This window comes from Drosophila albomicans, chromosome 3 (assembly GCF_009650485.2).
Source record: "Drosophila albomicans strain 15112-1751.03 chromosome 3, ASM965048v2, whole genome shotgun sequence".
In the NCBI taxonomy this organism is placed as follows: domain Eukaryota; kingdom Metazoa; phylum Arthropoda; class Insecta; order Diptera; family Drosophilidae; genus Drosophila; species Drosophila albomicans.
The window spans coordinates 51,383,952-51,411,041 of NC_047629.2; the positions used below are offsets into that span (position 1 = coordinate 51,383,952).

Sequence of the window (27,090 nt, forward strand, 5' to 3'; positions counted from 1 at the left end):
AGAACTCGTGAAGAATATTTATTCTCAGCGTTGTAGTGGAACAATTTCGAAAACTATGATAAAGTTTCTGAATAAATACGAGTTCAAAAGTGAGTTGGTATATTTTACCTTTTTATTGGAAATAAAACAGATTGGTAAGTGACGGCCGTTGGGAGCCCTAAAATTAACAAGAAAATGCTATTGGTATTTTTTCACGTCTCGCGAAGTCAGTATGAATACACTCATTCAAAAGCTGCCTGCCATGAACATATATAGATCCAACAGCTGGCTTACTGTCCAAGACTAATTGATGTACGCGTTATATTTTAACGACTATTCAAATTGTCATCACTTCTCCTTTGTTTGTTCTTTAATACAAAAAGGCCATTAAATTCTGGTTTCCGTTTTCATTTATTTAAATTATTATTTACTAAAATTTGAGGATATGGGGTTACATGTTTAAAATAGTGTAGACTGGAAGACAATAATTGACATTGAATAGACGGACACAACTAAAATTTATGACTAATGGACGCAACACAATTGATTTCATTTTCTACAAACGACAATTTATCAGCTAGGAACACACAAATGACGAATATTACGAATCTAGGACAATTATTGCTTCGCAGGTTTTTGTTTGTTTGTTGTCGAGTTTAAAATTCGATTGGAATTCGGTACTATTGTGATCTATACATATAAAAATTCTCTGGAGAACTATTCACCCATGATCGATCACCAGGCCCACCTGGGCGACACCTTGTCAAAGTTCCACTCATCCGGATGTCCTTCGTGATTGGCATCATCCGAGCTGGTCATATCTGACCATTTAAACGGACCACTGCCAATCTTTCGCATGGCAATCGCCCGCATGTCATTACGCACCGGACGCCGCTCCGTAATCAGTTCCATCTCGGCCAAAGTAGATGCATCGTCTACGGCTACGCTCAGACGCTCATCGCCAATGGCAGCAGGCACGGCCTGACCCTCCGCTTGCAGCTGAATCTCCTCCGGCGTTCGAGGCTGGGGATGCTGCAATCTGAGAAAGATTGGTCCAGCAAACGCCTTATAATCGCTGATGCCCAAGCGAGCATTGTAGGAGAAGAGCTTGAGGTCAATGTTGCCATACGCAATGGACTCATCTCCGAGCAGATCACCGCGGAAGCCACGTTTGCGCAGATACTTATCCACAGCCTCCAGCGTGGTTAGCTCTGCCTCATCGGCAGGGGACAGCTCCTGATCTTGGCTATAGTTGTCACGCGAAATGCCGCTGGCCTCCAAGATGTCGTCGAAGTAGGGCATTCCATTGGCCAGCCAGCTGGTGTTGCCGGCCAAGATGAAGTTTTCAGTGACATCCTTGCTGTGCACACGTCCCGGTAATTGTTCCAGTATCCAGACCATGCTCTTCAGCTGATCATGTCGCTCACTGATGGCAGCATTATCCTTCTCATTCACTGCGACTGCAGCATCATCATGCTTCTCATCGGCATCGAGTGTGTTGTACAGGTTATCCTGTGCTCCCAGCTTGTTCAGATCCACGCTAATCCATTGCTTGGCACCGGTGAACGGATGTCGGGACATGGCACGCGCCCAAGTGCGTCGATTCTGAGCAATGCGATTTGCGGCCATGACACGTGCCACAAGCGGCACCATCTGCTCCACCTTGACATCCTTCCAAAGGGCCAGATTCTCGTTCTTGATCCCCACGCCGCCAACAGTCGATTGCACCTGCCTGCCCTTGACCACATAGAAGTCATCTGTGGAGCCAAGTATGCCAGGATATCCCGTGAACGTTATATCTACGCCGGGAACCGTATTGCTGCGTGTATCGGGTGCGAAATGATAATGGAACTTGTAACGCTTCTGTATGCGCAACATGGACGAATAGCTGCCCGCGGTGCTGTGGCCAAAGAGCAGCTGCAGCGCCTGCAACGATTGTGGCGTCTGATCCGGTCGGATGATGCGCGTCAACATTGAGGCACTGGGCAGAAAGAAGTTCTTATTGCCGCTGCTGCCATCGCTGGTGCCATTCACGAGCACATAGTTCTCATAGTAGATTTTCAGATCCTGTATATCAGCCGCTGCATTCATCAGCAGGAAATCGGGAAGTGAAATCTCCTCCTCCAGATCGGAACGTGCTCGGGTTGCACCGCGTATATAACCGCTCTCCATGCCCTCCAGTTGACTGAGGAATAAATGCACTTGATGCCAGTAATGATCATGCTCGGCATGAGCTGTCGCCTGCGCCTTCATCTGCTCAAAGTTGTTGGTTAGCAGCTCGCGCAGCCACTCGCAGAACTTGCCGGAACTCTCATCCCGCTGGCAGGAAGAGGATATGGTGCTGCAATGAATAACATGGCAAATTAGCAGGGTTTCTTATTAAAGCGGAAGCGGAACTTACTTGGTCCACTGGTTGTAGATGTTCTTCCAGGTGAGTGAACCCTCCAGCAACCCAGCAGCATAAGCCTGCACTGAGTCCGGATAACTACGTTGCGTTTCCACTTCAATTTGTGCCCAACTGTTAAATTAGAGAAGAAATGAAACATGAGTTGACTGATTGGATCTCTATTTATACATATTTAAAAGTTTCCTGAGGTACTGACTTCCTAAATGAACCAAACTTATAGGCTAAAAGGTCAGACCTAGGAGGCTACAATTTTAATTTGTACACCATCAATTCTAAAGAAATCATTTAACCAACAAATAGAAAGTTCTTCTGAAAACTGTTCAATTCTATCTTTACTGACTTATAAATGTTTTGGTCAAGAGTTAAGAGTTGGGAAGCTGCAATATTAACACAAGATATCGAGCTTCATAAAGACTGAAATGAATCGCAAAGACCCAATTACCCAAAAGATATGCATTAAAAGACAAGCTGAAGTTTCTGACTCAACTGTTTGCCCTGACTGACTAACTGACATACTGAGTGGCTGACGGAACTATCATAATATAGGTAAGAGCTAGGAGGAAGCAATTTTTACATCGAATTCAAAGACGAATATACATTGTTAAAAAACAATTTCCTCGAAACACTTCTAAAACACATCACGGGCGAAGCTTCTTGGTTAAAAGACTAGTTAACATAAAGTCTAAACTCGAACTTACCCATTCTCGTAGACAGAATCCTTATAGCATATGCGTGCCACGCCCTTGGGTATGTTAACCAAATCGTTTTGTTGCTTCCAATTCTCAATTTGATAGCCGAACTTCTTGGTCCAGTATGCGGTGGCACAGTAGGTGCCATCGTATTCCGGACGCTCCATGTAACCGACAAAGAACGCACCAATCACCAGTAAACCGGCTCCGATTAATATGTACGTCCCTATCCGTGTTTTTTGCCATGATGCACCAACGACTTTCAACATGGTTCCGTCCGTCTTGAGGCTGCTTTCGGCCAAGGGGGAAGATAACAAAGCGATCGATTGCTCTTTGCTCTCAAGGATCTTTTTTGCTCAGAAACTGTCTTGAGGTGTTAGTTAGGGTTTAAAAACGCTTCACTCGCAATAATTGAGATCGGCTCTGGCGGCGTAGGAGTGGCCCAGTTTGCTGAGAGTTAGGCCAGGCTGCAGATGGATCTTGTGGCTGCCGCTGCTGATGGTGTTGCTTGGGATGATGATGGTGATCACGGTGGCCGCGCTGTTAAGCGAAACGGCCTTTTGGTTCATGGGTGGTGGTGTCGCTGCTCTTGGGCAGTAATCCAAATGGTTCTCAATTGAAGTGATGTGTGTGTGAATTTGATTTTTGCTTCTGTTGAATTTTTAAGTGGTTATTGTTGTTGCTATTGTGGTGTTTTGGGTGGTGCTAGATGAAGTGCTGCTAGGTCCAGTAGCAGCTGAGCTGAGTCTTTTGCAAATAGATTCGATTTACATAGGTTCAATTAGATATATCCCTGCAAGAGCAAAAAAGATAGTACCAAATAAATAAATATATCGATGACGTCTTAAGCGAAGAAAAGCAATAATTACTTTTCGATTTATCTAAACATTTGCGTTAAATAAAATTCTTTGTGCAATACAAATAAACAATTTTCGGATTTAAATCGATTTACAATTTATCTTTGTTAAATTTATGAAGATGCTGCTACAATTTTTGAAATATCACTAAAAGTCCATACTCGGATTTATTTATGGCCATAATCGATCTACTTTATGTAGAAAGTATCTCCATCTATACTTGATCTCATTCGTACGCACTTGGCACATTTCCCTTTCGCATTTTCGCAAAAAAAATGTATATAGGTAAACACATTTTGGGCGCATTTGTAAAACTAATAAATTCATTTTATAGCCCGCCAAGTGGATCATGAGTAGCAAATTTCTTTTTATGGCAACAGCTGCCCCACTGTGAGGCAATGTTCCACCTGTTCCATGTTTAACCGAGTTAGTATATGGATATTTGTGCCACAAGTGTGAATATAGGTGCGTTGAGTAAACGAAAGTTAAGCTTTATTGGGCTACAGTTAAAACACGTAAAGAAAAAACACATGCCTCGCCCCATTTTTAAATTGTATCTTTAATATGTGTGGTAAAAATTTGTATATCAAGGCCAGAGATATGTGTAACGGTGCCTGTTCTCTTTTCGCAATCTGAATCTGAATCGGAATCTGAATCCGCTTGTAATTAGAATTTTCAATTGGAAATTCAACTTGTACTACTACAAAGCGGACAAGATAAACAAATTCCAAATAATGCGCATACGCCCCGTTGTTGACGCGTTGTGCTGAAAGAGGGGAGTGTTTTGGGTATCGGAAATCACTGACACGTGGAATAGCGTAATATTGAGAAAATTCATGCAAGCGAATTAATTCACTCGATTTTTCGTTTAGCTTGTTGAAAACTATCTGTAAAATACATTTGCAAAACTTGGAAAGCTGTTGAATCCGTCAACACTGAACTATAATCAAATCTGGGGTAAACGAATTTCTTTTACGTTTTTATTTTAAATTATATGGACTACATTTTTAGTATGTAGTTAAATTTAATTATATTTTCTTGGCTTACCTTTTGTTTCCCGGGTCCAGGAAGCTTAAATGTCACAAGTCAACCCATTTGAAGAACTGCAAAGTATAGAAAAAAGAATTGTTGTATTTAGTCTGGCATAAATACTCGTAATAATAATACAAAGAAAGCGGCGTCTAAAGTCCATGCGATTCACAAATTTTGTTTATTGTTGCAATTATATTGCGATTCGTCGGCATTTTGCAAAACCGCAGACATCGCGACACCCACCAACAGTTAGCTAGATTATCCAGACTACACAAAAATCAACAATCAAGCTGCTTCCAGTCGCAGACTTTGTTTATTTAAAAGGCGCACGCGCGCCGAGTCATATGAAATATGAGTAAGTGAGGGGCCAATTGATTGGTTTGGTGTCGTCCCATTTCTGGCTGACGTCTTGTCAAGTGATGACCGAGACACACTAATTGGAGCAGCAATGAACGACATCTTGTGATGCTGCTGTTGTCAGCTTGTTTCACGAGGAAATGAATAACTAGCACTTGCTGGAGAATTCCAATTTCATACACCCAGAGCAAAGAGCAAAAGTCAGTGATTTATTGGCAATTTGAATTGACGAAAAACCACTTGAACTATTTGTCAATTCTAGATAAATATTTCAAGTGCGAAAATGATTGATTCACCAGAATTCAAAATTGTTTTAAATTTAAATATTCGTATTAACTTAATTCATAGGAAACATATTAAGGTGTACAGTCATCGATTTTAAGCTTTTAAAAGTGAAAAAATTAGAAAAGCTACTGTCAAGTGTGCTCGACTGTGAAATACCCGCTATCCAAAAAAAAAGTAAAAATATACGATAGACTGCAAAATATACCAGATTTTTAGACAAAGCAACTAAGACTCTTAGTAAAGAAGTAGTTTCTGTCGATACAAAAGAATTTCTTAAATAACTTCTTATATAATTTATACTTTATAATGTCAAGGATGCATCCTTTAGCCTGTTATATACATTTGCTGAAGGCACAAAGTTATAATACTCTTCTACCCTATCGGTAGCGGATATGAAAACATATTAAATCGTACAGTCATCGATTTCATACTTTTAAAAGTGATAAAAAATATTTTAAAAATTCGTTGCATACTATTTTGTGGTTTTTCCTAAGAAGTCGAATTAACTTTAAACTCAGTCCCAGCTTATCACATTTTTCATTCCTTACTCATAGCTTTAAAAAAACTTACTCACGTATGGAAACATGTTTTTAATAGAATGAGTTATCGGTATTATTATAATAAGTGCTTTGGGTCGTTACCGTTTTTCAATCGAAACAAAGCAATTTGCATTTAATAAGTATTATTAACATGGAATGCAATGTGAGCAGTTGAAGCTGTTCGATAACTGATGGATGAGACTGTAGCTGCTGGCAATAATTATTTTTGTGACTTGCAATGAACCAAAAGTGAAATGTATTTCATTTTCTTTTCGCTTGTGCAAATAAACACAGAAATGCAAAATGAAAATAAAACTCAACCCTTTGAAGGCTGATGTAGTGTTAAGATTGATATATAATGTTTTAGTAGCTGGAGGTAGTTGCAGGAAGATCAAGGCCAATTAAAAGAACTGTCCATCATAGAACTGCCAATCAGATCAGAGCTGACAAACAGACGTAGATTTTAGCCAGAAGTTCGCTATGACGTCAATAACTAACGGTTGAGTAAACTGTTTCAAAATAGACACTAAAGCATTTAATCCCCGTAATTCCCTCTAGCCTCAGATTTGACGTCTTTGCTGCCAACTGCACCAAATTAACACATATTAACGTTATCATCTTTGTTTATATGATGCAAACAGAGAGTTGTTTTTGTGCTTAGATCTCGACAGCGTCTCTAGCCGATTTATATAGAGTTCAAAGTGCGGTCTTCTAGCCAGATATTATGCGATAACTAATACCAGTATTACTGTAATATATAGCCAGCTACTGGTCATAAATGTGCGCTTGTTTGTCTTCTAATCAATCAACTAAGCTTCGTTCAAATATTTGAATTCAACGATAGCAAAACTCTGTGCTCAATATGTCGACTGTCAGTCCAGACATATAAGTAATGTATATAATATATTGATAAGATTGCACTTTATGTAATGTTTTATGGTTCATGGCATTTATTCCGTTTGAGCAGCTGTGGTTATTTTTTAAAATATGATATCATATGAAAACTCTCGAAAGATAAACAAATAAGTAATCAATTTTTAATTTATACGAGTTCTATTTCATAAAAATTCATTGTATCGCAATTAGTAGCGTAGCTCAATCAATTTATATAGCGATTCCTTCAACATTTCATGAATTCTTTGTTAGACCGACTATAAATTAAATACGTATTTAAATGAGAGCAAATTTTCCCAACAATAATAAAAATTTATGAACTTGTTCTAGAAAGAAATCTCAAAACTCAAGTAATAAATATTTAAAATGGGTTGGCGTGCTCGACTTGTGGTTGCCCTGTATTTGGGATCGGCAGTTTGTATTATAATTTATTATTCAATAAATATACATACAATAGCTGAGAAAATATTACTGAAAAATTTTCCCAAAACAACACTCATAACACAGCATGTGATCCACGTGCTCAGAACTTTAACCGATAAACAGGTAATAGCTATAAGTGTTTGTAGTTCGACCGATATCTCGACTACTTAGATAGTGGCTCATAAATAATTCAACACTGGCAACGGTTATAAGTATTCACTTGGTAACAAGAAAAAAAAAACAACCTGCTGTCGCTGACGTGGGAACCTCAATTTATGCTGAATGGAAACCGCAAACTTGGCGAAAAGAAATACAAATTTTAAATAAATAAATATGCAAATGAAATGTGCAGTATTGTAAGTCAGTCCCGTTGTTAATCAATTACGAACTGAACAGTTATACGATCCACGAAAACGAAAAGAAAAAAAAAACTGCAAACTTTGCTGATGCCACGCGTCGACGTGAAGTGGCTGATAAGCCAAGTTAACTCAGACACGAACACAAAATGTTAATGACAACTAAGCAAATGCGGCAATTTTGTAATAATAAACTGCATTCACTTCAGGATACGAAACACTCGTAATCTTATGCAAATGCAACTGCAAATGGGTCTTATAAAACAACACAATCATCATCAACTTTATCATTATTACAATGGATCGTATTATTTGTGTGGCGAATGCTCAGACTGAAAGCAGACATAGAACTGTTGAAGGGAGTTCTCAATGATGCGCACGTGGCTTCCGTTTGTAATTGTAAACTAGCGAAAACACTCGAGTATAATCTATAGAAAGATACCCTCTAGATTCTACACTACTTATAATGAAATTATTACTTGGAAAATATTCTTTGTAAAATGAAGCTACTTATGCAGAGAAAAAAAGACGTTCTAACAAAAAACCTTTAAGTCTTGAAAACTTTCCTATCTTACAACAAATTCTTGAAACAAGATTTACATCTAAAAGGGTTCTCAAAACAAGATTTCAATGTAAAGAAGTTCTGGAAAAAAGCCTTTAATATTGAATCATAGTTACCAATCAGAGCTGAATTAGCCAATCAATGCGGGATTGATTTTTAAAAATATAAAATTAGTAAACCTCAAAATACTAAAAAATTTACCAAAGGCTATATTTGGTATAACGACATGCGGGTACAAAAGTGGGCATGCCCAAAATTTGAGACAAACTTGATGAAGTGATGTCGAAAAAATATTTTATATCTCTATCTCTTATAGACTCTGAGATCAAGAATATATATACTTTATAGGGTCGGAGAGGCCTCCTTACATACATTTTTTGCAGGCACAAAGTTATTCTATCCTTCTGCCCTTTAAAAATCTCGTCTGAGATTCCAATAATTCTTAAATTCAATAATTTATTCTTGTTCATTAAAATATTGTGCATGATATCAAAGTAAAAATCTTAAACCAGGAATTACCAAAAAAAAGTAGAGCGAATGCTAGAATTTCATTGCAATAAAAATAGATTTAAATTCTGGTATTGTGGCTGCTAGCTTCTGCTTTCAATTTTGCATAAATGAATGCAGTATGATTCTAGATTTTTTTGTTGATTTTAGAATTATAATCTATCTCTATTCAGGGTGATCAATACTAATGTTGACATCCCCTGGCTTGTGGCACAATCAATTGTTTCTTGAAGATTACACTCGGTTAACGCATGCGTCTTTGGATTGTCGCGTGATTAACACTTTAGCGGGGAATTCAAAAATCTACGTATTTATGGATGCTATTAAATACGCAATTAACAGCTGAACACGCTCTCATATTTATAGAATATATATACTTCTATCAGCTGATGTGAATTGTTAATGAAACATTAATCAGTGTTTAATCTGTCTGACAATGTGGGATTTTCAGATGATAAGTCTAAAGTACAGAAACATAGAAGTGAAATCACCCAAAATTAAAACTGTTTTTCAATGCAATTGTTATTTAAACAATTTTATTATTATCCCATTCCCAAAGCTAATGTTTGGCCAGAAATTCACACCCTATTACCACACACGTTTCCGTTTGAAATTTGCAAATTAGAATGCTATTCACAACAAAGTTAAGTTTAGAATATATTTTTTGTTTATTTGCTTTGCCTATGCATTTATCACATTCTACTATTATTATGCGATCAGCTGTTTGCTTTTCCCTACTTTCCTTCTAATGAAAATGTCAATGTCACTTTTAATTACAAATCCCAGATATTTAAATCGAAATGCTCTCATTCGATTTATATAAAGTGATTCGTGATCCATTTAGCACATTTACGATCAGTTCGTTTACCTCTTGCAATAGTCTGGCGACATCTATTCAGAGTATCTGAAAGATACTCACTCAGCTGAGTTGTTCACAATATTTATTTTTAATTTCCAAAAATGTTTCAAAATTATATTTATATATTTTATGTAAGTCCGAAAATATTTATTATACTATTTTAAATAGTTTGTGTCGCAAAACCGGAAAATTCTGCACAACTTTCGATCGTCCACAGAGTATATTCTTATATCGCGAGTATCTTAGAGATAAAAGTTCCCGTTAACGTCAATGCTTTTATTTTTCTTTATCTCTCGCACCTCTCAACGATCTCGTCCGATCGCCTTGACGCTTCCACCAAAACTGCCAGCTTTCAAATCGGCAAAAACGAACGAGCGGAAAATTCGACAACGCAAAAACGACACACACACAAAAAAAAAAAAAAAAAATAAAACGAAGAAAAGGCAACAAGAACAACAAAAAGATACATTAAAATTTGCGTTGTTGAAAAGCGAATGAATTTTTCAGAGCATGGCCAGATCAACAGTTCTATTGAACTTGGCCGACTATTTGGCCCTCGGACAAAAGTATCTTTTGAGTATCTGCGGCCTATCAAACCGCTGCACTCTCATCCAACCACGTGGCAGGTGTGCCTCTTTCTTTCTTAGTTCGGGTATATTTTTTTTGAAAAGCCATGCACTTATCAGTCTCGAGGCTAAATGCCACACGTGACCAAGAACCAACTGTCAAGCACGCAAATTCTTAAGCCAACAGCTTCTGCAAACATACCCTGTAGCGTCGCCTAAAGAGAGCATTATTATTACGTGGCATTTGCGTCATGACAAAATAAATAAACTGAGCTATATAGTCTTTATATTATGGCAAATGAATGGACTAAATTTAAAGTCTTTTTTAATTATTCATCTTCCTAGAATTGAATGCTTTTAAAAATTAGTTCAGGGTCATTTGTCTAAAAAGCAATAAGTAAGAAAGAGGGAGGTATTATCATTTAAATATACTAAATATGTAAACCAGAAAGCTATTGAAATATACTGAAATGTTTGTTTGGTATATTGATATAACAAGTGCTGCCAAAAAAAAAAAATTATAGCGCTTTCTCTTATAGTCTCTGAGATCTTTGTCTACAGTCGAGTGTGAGCAAAAGAGTGCGGTTTTATCATTTAAATACAGTAACTAAGTATACAAGAAAGGTATTGAGTTATACTGAAATTTTGATTTGGTATATTGATATAACGCTTTTTCTTATACTTTCTGAGATCTTTGGTTAAAGTCGAATGAGATCAAAAGAGTGCGGTATTACCATTTAAATATAGTGCATTATTTATACTAGAAAATACTGAAATATACCATAATGTATATTTGGTATATTGATATAACAAGGGGTGTCAAAAAATAAAATGAAAACGCTTTCTTATAGTCCCTGAGATCAAGGTGATCATAGGGACAGACGGACAGATGGACTTGGCTAATAGTAAACTTATACTTAAGTCGACAATTATCCCTTATTGGTATAAGGGAAATCCCATTAAAAATACCGCAGAATTACAACTCGGCATGTTTTCAGAAATTGGCAAAGATTTTAAGCTCGTTAGCAAACCGGCTTCAGCGAATAACAAATCATGACTATTTATTTTTAGCTGTAATTGAATTGGAATTTATTTATTTGATTTGAGTTAACATTATGCACATTTAGCGTCATTTCCATGTAAATCTGCTGTCAATTGACTTTGAGTACGTTCGACTTTTGAACGCTTTTCCGCATAGCTGGAAACTGCACGTCGCTCTCGTAATATTGTAATTCAAATGGAAATTGGCATTCATTTAAATGCGCAGTTAAGGAGAAAATGTTCCCATGAAATAGTGCCGAGATATTTCCACTTTCTTCTGGGCACACAATAAATTGTGAAACTTTGGTAGGGTCAATCATGTTGTTTCCTTAATTGACATGGAATTTCCTGCTGCCTTCAATTAAGAGCCAAGTAATTAAATGGGAATTGCTGATGAACAGTCGTGTATTTACATAACTCTAAGTGAAATGAGTGCAACAAAGTCATAGAGATCCCCGAGACTGGCCGAGTCGAGTTAATTGATTGACAATTGTCGCTCAATATCAAAGCGACGCACAACAAATAAACCCAAGAGTATTAAGTTCTCAAGCTGCCTTCGTATCTTGTCTCTCTCTATTCGCCTTTGCCTTTCTCTTCATTCTGTCTGGCTTTGCTGCAGAAGGACAAGAACCTCAAGGATTTTGACCTCATTTGTCTGCGCATCTTTGAGATACAATAGCTGCAGCACGATCGCTTTGCCTCTGTCTCTCTCCTTCGCTCTGTCTTTCTGTCTCCCTCGCGCTTTGTCTGCTTGTCTTCCTGTCTTAAGCCGCCTGGCAACTTCTTGGAAGAAGAGACCTGCCCCCGTTGAGCAGATGATAGAGAAGCACACTATCCCCTGTTTTTTTTTGTTGCCACCCGACTCAGTCGCACTTTTATAGGTTTTGATCGTGGTCTTTTATTTGTTTGGCTTGACTACAACAGCCGAAACAACAGCTCAACGACAACGACAACGTCGTGAATCTTCACAGATCTACAAACTTCAACGTTCCTGTTGCCAGGCGACGATCGAGAGATGGTAATTTAAAACGATTTATCGTTGGTGTGTGTTTTTTTTGCTGCTGGTTTCTAGGTCATTAGCTTCTACTTCGTTTGCTGAATAAGCTTTATTATTAACTATTTTTAACGAATTTTGTTTTACCCAAACTTGGAGTAATTCATTGTGCTTTTTACTGGAACTCTTTTAAACCGAACAGCTTCAACTCTGAATTTAAACTAAATAGCATCGCTTTTAATAGGGATTTGTGGCATCCTCAACCATTGTTGGCGCTATAAAATCTTATCAGTTGAGCGTAGATAATGGGAATATTCGCAGAAACCCACAACAACAACAAGATTGACTGCGTAAATACTTCATTTATTTTTGGACTGAACTCTTGATGAAGCGACATCACATGGCCCCCGTCCGCTGCTTTACATATTTGCCAAAGATAAGTCCCGGAACCATCTGGGATCGCATCTCAGATTGTGTCTGTGTGCTGCCGGTTCGTGACACATGTCAACGCCCAAAAAGCAACCCAACCCAGCCTCATGTGACCCCATTCACTTGTCTCCCTCAACTTCGTATTACTCACAATGCAAACAAACAAAAAAAAAAATGCGTCTGAAGGTCTGTGTCTGTCTCTTAATACCTTGCTATCAAATTTCCGGCATACCAATTGATCAATTATACTTCAACAGGCACTTCACCTTCAGCTTATCAGCTCGTTGCAAAAAATTTGCCGAAAAATCTATAAATAAAGTCGGGAACTCCCGACGCCGAGTTGTAACTGTACTCAGCCGAAGTATCTGGAAGTGGAAGTGTCTAGGCAACAGGTCTAGCTCGATAGCTCGAGCTCTGTTTTCATAAACAACCCCTAAGAAATGTGTCCACTGTACTCACTAATCTTTTCCACGAAATAAATATATGCGTATTTGCCGTCGGAATTTGCAAAAAAATAAAACGAATTGGAAAATGTATATAAAAAGTATATATTGACCTGATTTTTGCTCTCTTTTTTGAGAGTGAGAATCAAGAGATAATACAAATTGTTTTCAATGGGTTTTTCCACTATTTTCCATATTATTGTTGACAGGCCCCTTTATAGGAAGTTTATATCACTATATTATTTCGCTATTCTTATCGTGTCTATAAAAAAGTATTTTACTCACCGGAAAATTTATATTGTAGGTGACTCACACAAAAGTGTAATATGTGAAATCTACTTTGCTTTTTTGGCTTGACCTGATCGTAATTCACTAATGAGGATAATTAGATGTATTTTGCTAATTTTAAACACTTTTTTTTGTTGTTGTTAACACGAAACTGCGATATAGTCACACAACCTGCTCGTGTTAATTATCCATGAAGGGCTACATTGGAAACGCACTGGAAGTTTTGGGTTTATTTCCTTTGCTTGTGACCCGCTTTCAACGATATTTATTTATTCCGATTTTGTGAAGGAAATTGCGTGTATATAGTTTACGATGTGCTTTAAAATATCAGCAGGCAACTAACTAATTATAAGTATATTGTGTGGGCTCTTTTCTTCTGCTCTCTTGTGTACACGCGTATTTGTAGAACACGAGAACGTGGCGATTTTAGTTTTGGTTCTTCTATTTGATTTTAATTAAATTTGTATTTTATTTACACAGTCTGGTACTCTTTTTGTTTGCAAAACGTATATATTTTTAGCGAAGGCAATTGCACGTTGATGTGAAATTGAAAGACAACAAACACAAAACGACACAATATTTTACGATTGAAAAACTCTCACAACGATTTTTTTTTTCGATTTCGCTTTTGCGACGCGCTGAGGACGGAGACGTTTTACGATCAGCGTCAACGATTTTCAACTGAGCACGCAACACTTCGTCCAACATAAAGCCAACCAGATCCCAAACGAAATCCAACCGAGTTGTTGCACACCCAACCAACAGCCCAACGGCGGAGAGTCGACGATTTTCCACTCAATGACACTGCGCTACAGGGTTGAAGATCTTTTCCAAATGTGCCGTAGTAAAGAATTATTGATAAGAAAATATTTGTTTAATCAAAATTATAATTATTTTTATCAACGATCTTTAATTTACTTAAAAATAAATTTCTGAATATGCCAAAACTTACTAACTTTTCTTTAGAAATACACAAATGCAAAGTAGTTAGCTTTTATTTAAGAATAAATTCGTTTAGATGATCTTTTAAATTATTTGGTTTATTCGTGCTTCAGAATACGTTTTTATCGATATACCAACCATAGTCTATAATCGGTATATTTTCAGTATATTAATTTTACATTAATTTGAAAAATACTCTTATGTTTTGCGTTTATTTAAAATGGGCGCTGAAATGGGCGCACAGCACTTTTTATACCCGCTACCCATAGGGCAGGAAATGTATGTAACAGGTAAAAGGAGGCATCTCCGACCGTATAAAGTATATACATATATTCTTGATCAGCGTCAACAGCCGATATGATCTAGCCATGTCCGTCTGTCCGTCCGTCCGTATGAACACCTAGATCTCAGAGACTATAAGAGATAGAGCTATAATTTCGAGCACACTCGACTGTAACTTTCTTACTTGTTTTTGCTGGTTTTATATTCGGGAAAGTCCCGAATTTGAATTCAATGTACTACCAACTTTACTTAGATATTACAGCTGCTTGAAGTTCACAATTTTGGATTCTGCTAAACAAACAGAAATTTGCATAAAGTGCAAAATAAAGTTAAAAATATTTCACCATAAATATTCAGAGTTCTTAGCAAAAAAATTAATGACGCATTACCGGTAGTATAAATAACAAAAAAGAATATTATCGTTTTCCAACATTTAGTGGATTTATAATGTATCTGTATAAATATGAAATTTAATTAAAACATCTTGATAAAATTTAATTAACATTTATCATTCATTTAACTTAAATTACACAATTGCTTTTAACCTCTGCTTCTACCTTCCACCTTTAATTTCGCCTTGTGAATACTACCTTGAATTCTGCTCCGCTCACCTCAAACGTGTTGCGCAGTGTCACACGCTACCTCTCTTGCTCTCTCTCTCTCTCCGCTCAATTAGCGCCCGCTGAGTACTATTTTAGGCTCGAGTGAGACATTACTCCCTGAACCGCTAGAAGAGGCAATCGACTGGGCGATCATTGTCATAGCAACAGCGCCGGTTCGCTCTCTCAATTTCACAGCTTCAAATCGATTGTGCCATGTGCATGTGTTACTTATTGTACTTTATGTACATGCGAATTCTACTGTTATTTATGACGTCAGTTGCTGATAACACACACTTGACACGCGGAGAGCACTGACAATTGAGTGAAATACTTTGTCGATTTGTAATACGCCTCTTCATTTGACGACATACAAGGCCAAAAATCCCCCCGAATCCACAACAAGAATTCACAAAACGTGTGGGGCGATAAGAATGATTAGAGTTATACGCTATTGCAGGCATTACTTAGTTTTTATCAGGTAACCGCAATGACCAATTAGCTGCATAGCGCAATACTCATATCCGGCAAAGTGGCAAATGTTTGTGTGTAGATCAAGTACAGCGATGCCTGACATGACTTAGTCATTCCACGCGTGACAGCTTTCCCTGCTTATAAAAATTAAACAGAGCAATATGATAAAGTACACAATAATTTTGCCACCAAGCTTCCGCAATAAATTATAAAAGCAGCAACCGCACATTTGAACTTTGCTAAAAATGTTTTAAAGAGCCTTAAAATGTCATCACTTCTCACCCTTAGCTTGTATAGGCATTTAGACATGAGACTTTCAACTGGTTCCATAGTGTAGCGGTTATCACGTCTGCTTTACACGCAGAAGGTCTCCGGTTCGATCCCGGATGGAACCATGGGTGATTCTTTTTGCATTTTTTTTTAATATTTTTAATTATATAATTTTTTTTGCATTTTTTTTTAATATTTTTAATTATATAATTTTACTATTACTTTTTAACTAATATAAAGCAAAATATATAATGTATTCTAAAAGGCTAAAAAATAAAACCATCATGCAACATTGAGATGACTTCATGCATTCATTTTGTTAAAAATAAGTTTTTTTTATTTTGCAACTATTTTATTTGTTTGAGTAACTAATCAATTATCTAATTTTAAATATAAGGAAAATAAAAAAAGTAAATTTCACCATGGTTCCATCCGGGATCGAACCGGAGACCTTCTGCGTGTAAAGCAGACGTGATAACCGCTACACTATGGAACCACCTGGCAGCTTGCCTGCCAAATATCAGTTTTGTTACGCAGGCTATGTCAACTAATTTTTTAAAGCATACTTACCAGCGCAGCGTTTTTTAACCCAAATTTTTGTTTCCCTTCGAATAAGACAAATTTTTGTATTATATATTGTTTATTCATTGGTTTGATTTTAAAGAACCCAAGTTTTATTTACCTTCGAAAATGAAACAAATTTTGTTGCTAATATTTAGTATATGTATTGTTTATTCATTAGTTTGATTTTAAAAGCGAAAGCACGCGTACATTAATTGATACCTTAAGCAATTGCATCTAAGTGTAAAACGGTTATGCTTAGTGAGATACAATAAATTAGAATTAGAAATTAAATTAAACATATTGCACCATGTTGTTCAACCTAAAAAGTATTAACTATTGCAGACACCTACTATGTATAAATGTATCTTTATGTATACAAATAAATTAACAAAAACAGAGCAAAATGATTGCACGTTAATAACTAAAACCCACTGAGCAAAAGTATTTCAAGAGATAGAAAAGCAAAAGCAAAATCAAAAGAAACCAAAACTGTGCACGAAGTCCAAAGGCCAAGGATCGGACTACAGATACTGAAGATGGCTTCCTCTCTGTCTCTGTCTGTGGCACTTGACATTGAGTGCTTCAATATCGTCGTGCCGTTGTGGGACGTGGAACACCCGAGGTGCGTGGACGCGCGGACTTGGTGCGCATAGGATTGGCGACGCCATCGGTGTTATAACTGAGATACACATGCGATAGATCGACAAAATCCGGCTCTTTACCTCCAGACTTGTGTTCGATGTGTTTGCGCATATTGTTGCCAGTGTAGGCGACACATTTGAGCTGCCATTCGCCAATGTCCTCGTTCCAATTCGTATACTGATTGATCATCGATTGGTACTCCTTGGGCACATAAGAGTTGAGCACCAGTTCGCAGAGCGCCAACTCGCGGGACAAGCTGCGTATGTTCTCATAGATGCCTTCTTTCTCACGTTGATGCTCCTGCTGCTGATCCGCCAACTCGGACTTGACGCCCATCAGCATTTGCATCACCCGATGAATCTTCTTGGTGATCCCAGTGCTGGCATCTTGCAGCGTCGAGTAACGCTCCTCGATGTCGATGCGTTCGGTGGCCTTTTGTTGCAGCGTCTGGCGCAACGCTTCCTCGGACTTTTCGCGTTCCTCCAGCTCGGCAATGGACTGCTCCAGCAGCTTCTCCTGTGTTTGCGCCTTCTCCAGCAAATTCTCGCCGCCCACGAGGATTTTACCCTCCAAGGAGACAAGCTTATTGCGCAGCTGCTCCTGCTCCGTCTTGGCGTGTTCGATCTCACGCAAATGCTCGTTCTTCCGCATGGCCAGCTCCTCCTTCTCCTCGTCGGTCTTCTCACGCTTCTTGCGCGGCTTCTTTCCGCTATTCGGGCTGCTGGCTGCAGCAGGTGTTGCTGCCACTGATGATGATGACTCCATCTCTATTTCTAGAGGCGCCTCCAGCTCATCATCAGCCGTATCCTCGTCGTCGTCATCGCCCTCGCCATCGCCACTTGGCTGCAGTTCCTCTTCGAAGCTTCCCTCCTCCAGCTGCTTGCGCAACCGAGCAATCTCCTCCTGAAAGTGTCGCAACAACGCATCCTTGGGCTCCTCGTTGATGTGCATGCGATTCTGTATGTTCTTGGCGCGACTCGCATAACGCAGCGTCGATATCGTCTCCATGCAATTGCAATCCGCTGGACTAATGGTGGCGCACATCACCGTCTTGGAGTTGCCGCCCAACGAATCCTGCAGCAGACGCGTCAACTTCGAGTTGCGATACGGAATGTGTGTGCTTTTGCCATCCACCAAGGCGCTAATCACATTGCCCAGCACCGACAACGAAAGATTGATCTTGGTCGCTTCCTTCAAACGCTGTCCACTCGCCTGGGTCTTGGACTGACGCTCCGAACCGGCCAAATCCACCAGCTGCAGCTTGCCCATGCGCACATGTTGGACACCGCCTTCGCCCAGTTCACTGCTCTCCACGGTGATGGAGAAGATGGCATGGGACCGAGAGGATTCCTGATTCATTTTGGTGGCGCCCACTGCGCGATTCTTATTGCCCAGCCGCATAATGTTCTCGAGATCGTCGGCATTGTGCACCACATAACCACTGAGATCTTTGACAAAGACGCCAATATCTGGCCGTTCCTTGACTTCCAGACTCTTACTCACATCCTTGCCGAGCAGATCTCGCACCTCCTCGTTGTAGATCTCCATGTAGCTGACGCGCACCAAGAACTTCTGATTCTCCCGCGCCTTTGCAATGTGTCCAAAGATGTGGGCAAAGGCATTGGGGATAATGCCCTTGGTTTGTGGTGAATCCGGATTCCCAGACATCGTGTATGTTTTGCCGGTGCCCGTCTGGCCATAGGCCAAGATGGTGCCATTGTAGCCCTCGAGCACCTTGTCCACAATGGGGCGAGCCGTGTCCACATACAAATCCAGTTGGTTGGAGGCGCCATCGAAGACGTTATCAAAGTAATATGTTTTGGGCGGTTCGTTGGCGGTGGCATTTGGCTTCACCACGGTGATGGCACGATTGATTTTATCCACTTGAATGGCGCTCAGTGCTCCGGTGGCCAGCTCATTTTTATCCATTGGTCGGGAGCGCACAACAACACGAACATTTTCGATTTCGTCATCGAGCTGCTGCTGCTGCGAAGTCGTTGTTGGCTGCTCCTGCGGCATTTTTAAGGGGAAGACTCTTTAAAACACTAGCTTACAACAATTAACTACTTTTGCGCAGTGTGCACTCAATAAAAATCAATGTTTTGCGTTTCTTTTTGCATTTGTTTATGCATCCGTTGCTAAGTTGCCTGTCTACCAGTAAATTTATTGCAAATTGCGCACAGTGTGGCCAAATCTTTTGCAACAGTGCGGGGGCGTTAGATGCTGTAAAGTGAGGAGCAATCGTTGTGAATACTCTGTTAATCTTGTCGAGTCGCAGCTGTTCAGCCAAGTGAGGAGTTCTCGCTGTTATCGTGGGAAAACACCATAATAACCGTTACAGCTGTTATGAACGGAACAGGCTTTTCATTGTTAAGGCGTACAATAGTGTAATTATTTATACAATACTAGCGTGCTTTTCTTTCAAAAATCCAAATATTAAGCATGGAAAATAACAGTTGTTGCTTCCATGAAATTGTTACCTAAATCCAAGAGAGTCAAAAGCTTTAAAATTGGCAGCCAATAAAATCCAATGAGCAGCAGTCTGTTAAAGCTCTGTTACGCATACAATAGACAATGTTAGGCGTGTGGAGTAAAAGCTGTTAATTGACTGCAGTTACCGCTGTTAATTTCACCGTTGCTGTTAAATGCGGGGGCGTTTGTGAGGAGCAATTCATGCTAAAGGTGGAGCCACTATGCTTAACAACAACGACTACCTATGCGCGAGATGACGAGTAAACATCTGCCAGCGAGAGCGAGAACGACCCAAAGAGCCAGTGGAATAGATAGATTCGCGCTGCCCTTTAAGTTTCTTTACACGACAAAAAGACGCAGAAAATTAAACTCCGGCCAGCATGGCAGCGACATTGCGAAGATTCAATGGCTTGAGATTGCTGAAATCTACGCCAGCACTGAATCTGCAACAGGTAAAAACCGTCATCCTCCAAACCAAACGTCATCCGAAGACAAGCACAAAAATTTTTCCGACTCCCCCGGAACAAAACTCTCAAAGCAGCGCACAGAATTCATATAATTTTGCCCAGCATTAATGCATGTTTAAGGTGCAATCAGTCAGAGAATGCGGAAAAAATGTGCAGAATCCGCATAGAAGTCTGAAGTGCAATCATATAGAGATTACACCTCGACCCACAATTATGTAACTCCATGCAAAAAATCATACAATGCAATTTTTGTATTAAGGTCATCGTTGCTTAATAATTTCTCCTTTAATTGCAGGCCAAGAACCTGTCCACGGCTTCGAGTTGGGCAAATAACAACAAAAAGGTGGGTACAAGTCATCAAAACGTAGACGAAGCATTTCATAATAGCCAAGGCGTACCTAACCTCAAAACGCGTTTACTTTTCTCTCCCCCGTCGAACGACGCTTGTGTGTGTGTTGTTGTGTGTGTGCGTGTTAACAGCTGATCGGTGCTGTTGGTGCTTTGACCGGCGGCGTTGGCGCTTTGCTGTTCGCCCTCGAGCAATCCGTGGAAGCCTCAGGCACTGAGGTGCATTCACCTGCCCAGCCCTGGAACCACAAGGGTCTGTTCTCCTCTCTGGATCACCAGAGGTAAGAGTCATTGGACCCACCTCCTTGCTCCTATTGATTGCTTATATCCTTTTTATAGTGTGCGTCGTGGTTATGAGGTTTACAAGCAGGTGTGCTCCGCCTGCCACTCGATGCAATACATTGCCTACCGTAATCTGGTTGGCGTCTCCCACACCGAGGCTGAAGCCAAGGCCGAGGCCGAGCAGATCACGGTGAAAGACGGTCCAGATGATACCGGTAACTACTTCGATCGTCCCGGCAAACTGTCGGACTACTTCCCATCGCCGTATCCCAACGAGGAGGCGGCACGTGCTGCCAACAATGGTGCCTATCCACCAGATCTGAGCTACATTGTCTCCGCACGCAAGGGTGGTGAAGATTACATCTTCTCGCTGTTGACCGGCTACCATGATGCGCCCGCCGGTGTGGTGCTCCGTGAGGGTCAGTACTTCAACCCGTACTTCCCTGGTGGTGCCATTTCCATGGCCCAGGTGTTGTACAACGAGGTGAGTACAAGCGATCACCTTGTAATGAAAATTCGAACTATGTTTAATCGATCTTTTTCGTATTGATCATCAGGTCATTGAGTACGAGGATGGCACACCGCCAACACAGAGTCAATTGGCCAAGGATGTGGCCACGTTCCTTAAGTGGACATCGGAGCCGGAGCACGATGATCGCAAGCAGATACTGATCAAGGTGATTGGCATCCTTGGCTTCCTGACTGCCATCTCGTATTACATTAAGCGACACAAGTGGTCATCCCTCAAGTCGCGAAAGATCGTCTTTGTGCCCAAGAAGTAGATGCTATGTTTGGAATTTGATTTGATTGTGCGATTGATGGCGTGTAGAATTGCAGTGTTATCGCGCGGCTTTACCGACTAATTACAGAAACAAATAAATCAATTTTAAGCATAAACCAATCCAAAAACAAACAGAAAAATTACACCACTTCAATTGCAAATTCAAATAACAGCTACAGTTACAATTATCAAGGAGGAAACCAAATCGACAAGGAAAAACAGCAGCAGCAACAGCAACAACAACACACAAATCGGAGAGTTGCAACTAAATAAATCGAGCAAAGAGCCTAGAAAAATGAATAATAGAGATATTACATTTGCCATGTATACATCTACTATAATTCACATTATGTATTTAAATAAACAATTGAAAACTAAAAGCCGTTGAAGCAAGTTTTCTCTTTCATTTGGGAAACTACATAGAAGAGTTTCAGCTTTTATTAAACCTAGAACAAGATCGTACTTTTGAAGATCTATTACATCTCCATTGGACCTCTACTATATAAGACGTCTTTAAGCTTTTTAGATCGTGAAAGTAGCTTATAAAATCAAGATCCTTTTCCTAATGAATTTGTAGATTCTCTATAAGAAGTCTTTTATCGTATAGTTCATTCATTAAAACCTTGCTATAATCTACAACTGAAAGTTATAATGTATTTTTCTTGAATAAATGATCCTCCCTATGATTCTTCTTATTCCTTTGATTAAACTATCATATGAAAGTTGGACTGAAAACACTTTTGTTATAGCCAAGTTTTTGTTTTATTAATCTAAACTATACTAGGAAATGAGAGCTGAAACTAAGTATGGGAAATCGGTCTTGAAAATATGTTCCATTTCTTTTTAGTATACATCCTGACAACAAATTAAACAGTTCCTATTTTTATATAGGATTCGATCTAAAACAAATATCGCAAGCCTTTCATTTCACAGTACGCTTTCAATCCATTTAATTAGTTTTTAATTGAAGATAGCAATTTGATGGTGGCTCAGTCGAGAGGGGTTCAAAGTAAACTTTCCGATATTAAATCAACAATTCAAATCGACCTTATAATTCAACAGTTCAAACCCATTACGACTGATGCGCAACCATATCGTGATTTGGCTTTTCTTTTTTATTGGATTATTAATTGTTTTATTTAGAAGCTTAAATTAAAATATTATTTTAATCATTTTTTCATCGTTCTGCCCGTTCGACTTCTTCATCAGTTTAGTGTGTATGTGTTTTTTGTGTGTGTGTGTGTTTCTGTTTTGTATAATTGTTTAATTGCTGTTTTTCTTTTTTTTTATGTTTTGTATATATATTTACCGCAATTTGTTAAAGTTTATAAATCGTGTCTCACGTCCCAATTGAAGAAGGAAAAGAATAATTAAATTGTTACAATTGCCTCGGTTCGGTTCATTGATTTTTTTCTTGTTTCGTTTTTTTTTTTTAGTTTTGTGTTTTGTTGTTTTACTACAAAATTTTTTCTTAAATTTGTATATATATATTTATAATTAATAAATCTTTTAGTTATGCAAAACAATAATTGCGGCTCTTTCTACGTCTCGCTGAATTCTTTAGTTTACTGATTTCTTTGACATTATCTTGATAATCATTTTTCGTTTTTTATAATCTGCGCGTGAGTAAAATTAAAAATGTAACTTTTTTTCATGTTTGTTGTGTGTGTTTTCTTTGCATTCTTGTTTAGTTGTTTTGGTAGTGTGTGTGTATGTTGTGTTTTGAATTATGTTTTATTTCTTAGTTAAGAAAGTGATAACCAAACATGATGATAATATTCGTACGACGCTCGATGACGGAAGGGACGACGACCATTTCATATTAAATTGTAGTGACGTTGCTCCTGGCTCTTCTTTCAGTTGCTGTTGTTGCAGTTGCGTTCGCAGTTGTTGTTGTTGTTGTTGCTGTTACACTTATAGTATATTTTGCTTTAGTTGAAGTTTTGCTGCTGCTGCCAACGCGCTGACACACACACACACTCACACACATTCAACAAGAACAACAACAAAATGCAGCTCCATCTTCCAACAACACTTCTACTCCCAATCCCTCTCGCTAGAGGGGGGATTGAGGCGACTTGAAGTGCTGTTGATGTTGCAGTTGTTCTAGTTGCAGTTGTGTGTAGTGTTGTTGTTGTTGCTGCTGTTCTTGTTGCTGTTATGTTTTTAGTTGTTGTTGTTGCTGGTTGTTTGTGGTTGCTGGCAACTAAAAACAGCTACCTTCTGGCGGTTGTGCCAATTTCAAATTCTCTTTCATGGTCATAATCCTACGTATTTCCTGCAGCATCGTTTTTATGGTATATTCGCGACTCCATCTGGCCAACATGGGCACTGATCTATGATCAACCTGTTTTCAAATAAATAATTAATATATGTGTGTAAAATTTATGAGATTTTCTACTTACCACGCCATTATTCTGATTAATGCAATTTATATTCACTTTTGTTAAAAATCTGAGCGTTGGTGGCTCATCCGGATAACGTTCGCCGCACTCAATCTTTAGTGAGTACATTCGATTCTCGAATGGTGTCTACAAACAAAACCGAACGAGTCATGTGAATTACAAATTTTCAATTAGAATCTCAATTAGCTGGATGATTAGAAAAATGCAAAAATGTACTCTCTATCTCACATTCATATTTATCCCCCTTCCGATTATTGCAACCACCAATAATTGTTCACTCACACTAACTGCTCAATTCACTTCAGTTTTAGTTGCTTCATCTCTCTCTGGGTGAGTCAGCGAGGCGCCGCCGTATGCGGTGCAACTAACCATGGTGAGTGCATATTCATAATGATTCATCATCATGCCGCTGCCACACACGGAATGAGCGCGCCACATTCCACCACAGCCAAATAAATGTGTATAATCCAACTCTACTCAGTCAATTCCAATGGTTTTCCCTCAATATTTTGATTTACGATTAAATATTATAGGATTAAAGGAAGGTTTCGCTTTAAGATAATAAATAGTGCTCACTAAAATACATTTATCGTTAGGATAAAACAAAATTCAGCGTTCTTATTGTCTCGTAACATAACATAACGATAAATGTATAAGGTGTCTTTGCTTTGTTTACAATTCAGAAATCGCAATCCATAATTATTTTTAATTGGGGGTTTCTTGTAAATACCTTTTTCCAGTAAAGTTTTTTTCTGAAGATTAATTATCTATCTTTTTAAGTAGAAAAGATCCAATTCTCCCGTTCTTTTTATTTTGTATACAAAATTTGCACACCTCTCATACAAATATTTTTAAGAGAAGTAAACTAAAATAACAATATTTATACTACTAAGATGCTCAAAGTTAAATGTTGCAGATATTAAGATGTCACATTATTATATAAGCTTGAAAATTGATCATCTATTCACTTATATTATCAGCTAACTTTTGCCCGTTAGTTAAGAGTTAATATGAAGATAAAACCTATATAAATAAAATTAATTTCTTAATACCTTTATCTTCACAAAGAATGTCAAATAGAGGTCGAGAAGCCGGCTTAAATTGGAAAAGATCCAACGCCTATTCTAATTCTTAAATTATCAAATAAAATTACCAATTCTTCTGAAATATTCAAACTTATGAAGTTAGAACTCTAAATTTCCTGCACAAATGTAAATTCTCCTTTTGCAGCTAATGCAGATATTGTTGCATTCCTTAACTAAATGTAAAGTGTGTCACATATTTAAAAGATTAAATAAAATAAATTCCAGTTCTGCTTACAATATTGCAAACATTTGTTGAAGTTTATGGCTAATTACAACATCGCAACCCAGAAAGATTAAATTCCTATACTTGTTTATGTTTGGCTAGTTCATAAACTTTATTTAGCTAGTCATTTGACTTATAAAATTATTTACACGCGAAATTACTTAAAAAAAAAAAAACATTAGCTGCGCTTGCTTGTTGTTATTAAAAGTAATTTCAGTTATGCATAATTTACATGCTGATGTTTTGAATTTACGCAATCGAATAGATAAAATATCTATAATCCAACTGGCTGATAAGGTTTACTTTTTTTTTTGTGCTGACACGCGGCTTAATTTCAATGACGTAGTTTATATGGATGATAGCAAAAGAGAAGGAGAGGTGTACTTACTCTAGGGGGGCCAATGATCATGCCAATCCAATAAGTGAGCGTCATATCATCATCGTTTTCCAGACCCCACGAAATGGTGCCATCGCCAACACCCTTCTGGCCCTGATCCAGCTCCTCCAGTAAGCGGAAATTTCGTGGCACCACTGCAAAGAAATCCAACAAGAAAAAAGGATAAGATGTCTGTAAATTTCCAATAAGATACGTAAGTAAAAGGCAATAATTAAAGCGTGTTTAGCGCGTTGTCATGTGTTCCATAGTCGTCTTGCTCTTCCTCTTTTCATTGTTGTTGTTGTTATGCGTCTTCGCTCGCATTTTCGCAAAGAAAAAAAAAAACAGAATTCTGTGAACACCTGACGAACGAAGGGTGTGGTGTTGGTTGCTTTGCTTAGTTCGCTGGTTGCCTGGTTTAGTTCCAAGTGTTAGTTTTGATCCCCCCACCGCCCCCTTATTACACACACACTCACGAGACATAATTTTTGTTCAAACGCATTTTTTTCGTGTTGCTGCAAAATGAATTTGCACAAACAACAACAGGCGGCCAACTAATTTAATTAGAAATTAAAAGAAACAGTTTTGACCAGCGGCAGAAAGAAGCATAAGACCAACCAAGAAAGAATGAAAAAAAAAAACACAAGTGAAAAGGGACACAGTCCAATGACAAGGGGGGAATGTCGGTGTATGTGTGTTTGGTTGGTGGGCGGCGAGGGGTTGCGGGCGATTCTGAAATTGTCAAGTCACGAAGCAAAATTACTGCATAGACACTGCAATTGCAGTTTGGTGAACAAAACTCCGCTTGCTTGCTTGTTTTCCCCCAATACTATATGGAAATAATATGCTCGTTGCTTTTTATCGGTCGTTTCTTTTTTTTTCTTTTTTGTCTTGCCCATTTTGCTTTCTTTTCCATTTTCTTCACACCGTCGTGCAGCGGTCCCGTCATCGTTCAATAAAAAAAGCGAAAAATTTTGCTTGCGCACACGTTTTATGACGAACATTCGCACACATTTTAATGGTCAAAATTCGCCCACGGTTGGGCCGGATTCGCGGACACGTGCATTTCAATCAAATTCCTTGCCAAATTGTTAATTTTACAAATTAAATTCTTACCAACGCCGGTACTCGATGTATGCGCCATTGTGGTTTATCCTAGAGTGTTAGAGATGGTCAAGCATCGATGACACTATCGATGCATCGATCTTTATTTTCGCAAAAATCGATTTCTTATAACAGGCATCGATGTTTTTATAGCCAAGTAATATTTTTTTCTTTTACTCCTTTTATTATTTAACAATTTATTTTTTTTAGTTAACAGCGGTTTATTTTTATTATAATTATTACTTTAAAAAATGACTTCTTTGAAGC

At 38.5% G+C, this 27,090-nt stretch overlaps 4 protein-coding genes and 2 non-coding genes across 7 annotated transcripts; 2 read left to right on the forward strand and 4 right to left on the reverse strand.

Annotated features, from left to right (window-relative positions):
• Positions 1–376: 376 nt before the first annotated feature.
• LOC117568121 (putative phospholipase B-like lamina ancestor) lies at positions 377–14,181 on the reverse strand. Of its 2 annotated transcripts, none has more exons than XM_034248525.2 (5): positions 13,505–14,181; positions 4,980–5,035; positions 3,085–3,868; positions 2,381–2,497; positions 377–2,320 (listed from the first exon to the last, which is right to left on the reverse strand). In XM_034248525.2, the coding sequence occupies exons 3-5, from the start codon at positions 3,342–3,344 to the stop codon at positions 715–717; spliced, it is 1,983 nt and encodes a 660-aa protein (XP_034104416.1). In that variant the 5' UTR covers positions 3,345–3,868; positions 4,980–5,035; positions 13,505–14,181; the 3' UTR covers positions 377–714. The 2 variants fall into 2 exon arrangements, with proteins under 2 accessions (XP_034104416.1, XP_034104417.1); XM_034248526.2 differs by lacking the exon at positions 13,505–14,181 and adding an exon at positions 9,756–9,872.
• Positions 14,182–16,126: 1,945 nt separating this feature from the next.
• Trnav-uac (transfer RNA valine (anticodon UAC)) lies at positions 16,127–16,199 on the forward strand. The gene has a single exon. It is a non-coding gene; the product is annotated as a tRNA-Val (tRNA).
• A 298-nt stretch (positions 16,200–16,497) lies between these two features.
• On the reverse strand, positions 16,498–16,570 carry Trnav-uac (transfer RNA valine (anticodon UAC)). The gene has a single exon. It is a non-coding gene; the product is annotated as a tRNA-Val (tRNA).
• Positions 16,571–16,785: 215 nt separating this feature from the next.
• LOC117570123 (kinesin-like protein KIF3A) lies at positions 16,786–19,456 on the reverse strand. The gene has a single exon (XM_034251588.2). It carries the CDS (start codon positions 19,297–19,299, stop codon positions 17,221–17,223), a length of 2,079 nt encoding a protein of 692 aa, XP_034107479.1. The 5' UTR covers positions 19,300–19,456; the 3' UTR covers positions 16,786–17,220.
• A 571-nt stretch (positions 19,457–20,027) lies between these two features.
• LOC117568400 (cytochrome c1, heme protein, mitochondrial) lies at positions 20,028–22,010 on the forward strand. The gene is made up of 5 exons (XM_034249032.2): positions 20,028–20,204; positions 20,515–20,562; positions 20,700–20,848; positions 20,907–21,333; positions 21,407–22,010. Exons 1-5 carry the CDS (start codon positions 20,133–20,135, stop codon positions 21,629–21,631), a joined length of 921 nt encoding a protein of 306 aa, XP_034104923.1. The 5' UTR covers positions 20,028–20,132; the 3' UTR covers positions 21,632–22,010.
• Positions 22,011–22,724: 714 nt separating this feature from the next.
• On the reverse strand, positions 22,725–26,950 carry LOC117568401 (ubiquitin-conjugating enzyme E2 variant 2). The gene is made up of 4 exons (XM_034249033.2): positions 26,836–26,950; positions 25,732–25,874; positions 24,036–24,161; positions 22,725–23,977 (listed from the first exon to the last, which is right to left on the reverse strand). Exons 1-4 carry the CDS (start codon positions 26,861–26,863, stop codon positions 23,837–23,839), a joined length of 438 nt encoding a protein of 145 aa, XP_034104924.1. The 5' UTR covers positions 26,864–26,950; the 3' UTR covers positions 22,725–23,836.
• Between the last annotated feature and the right edge of the window lie 140 nt (positions 26,951–27,090).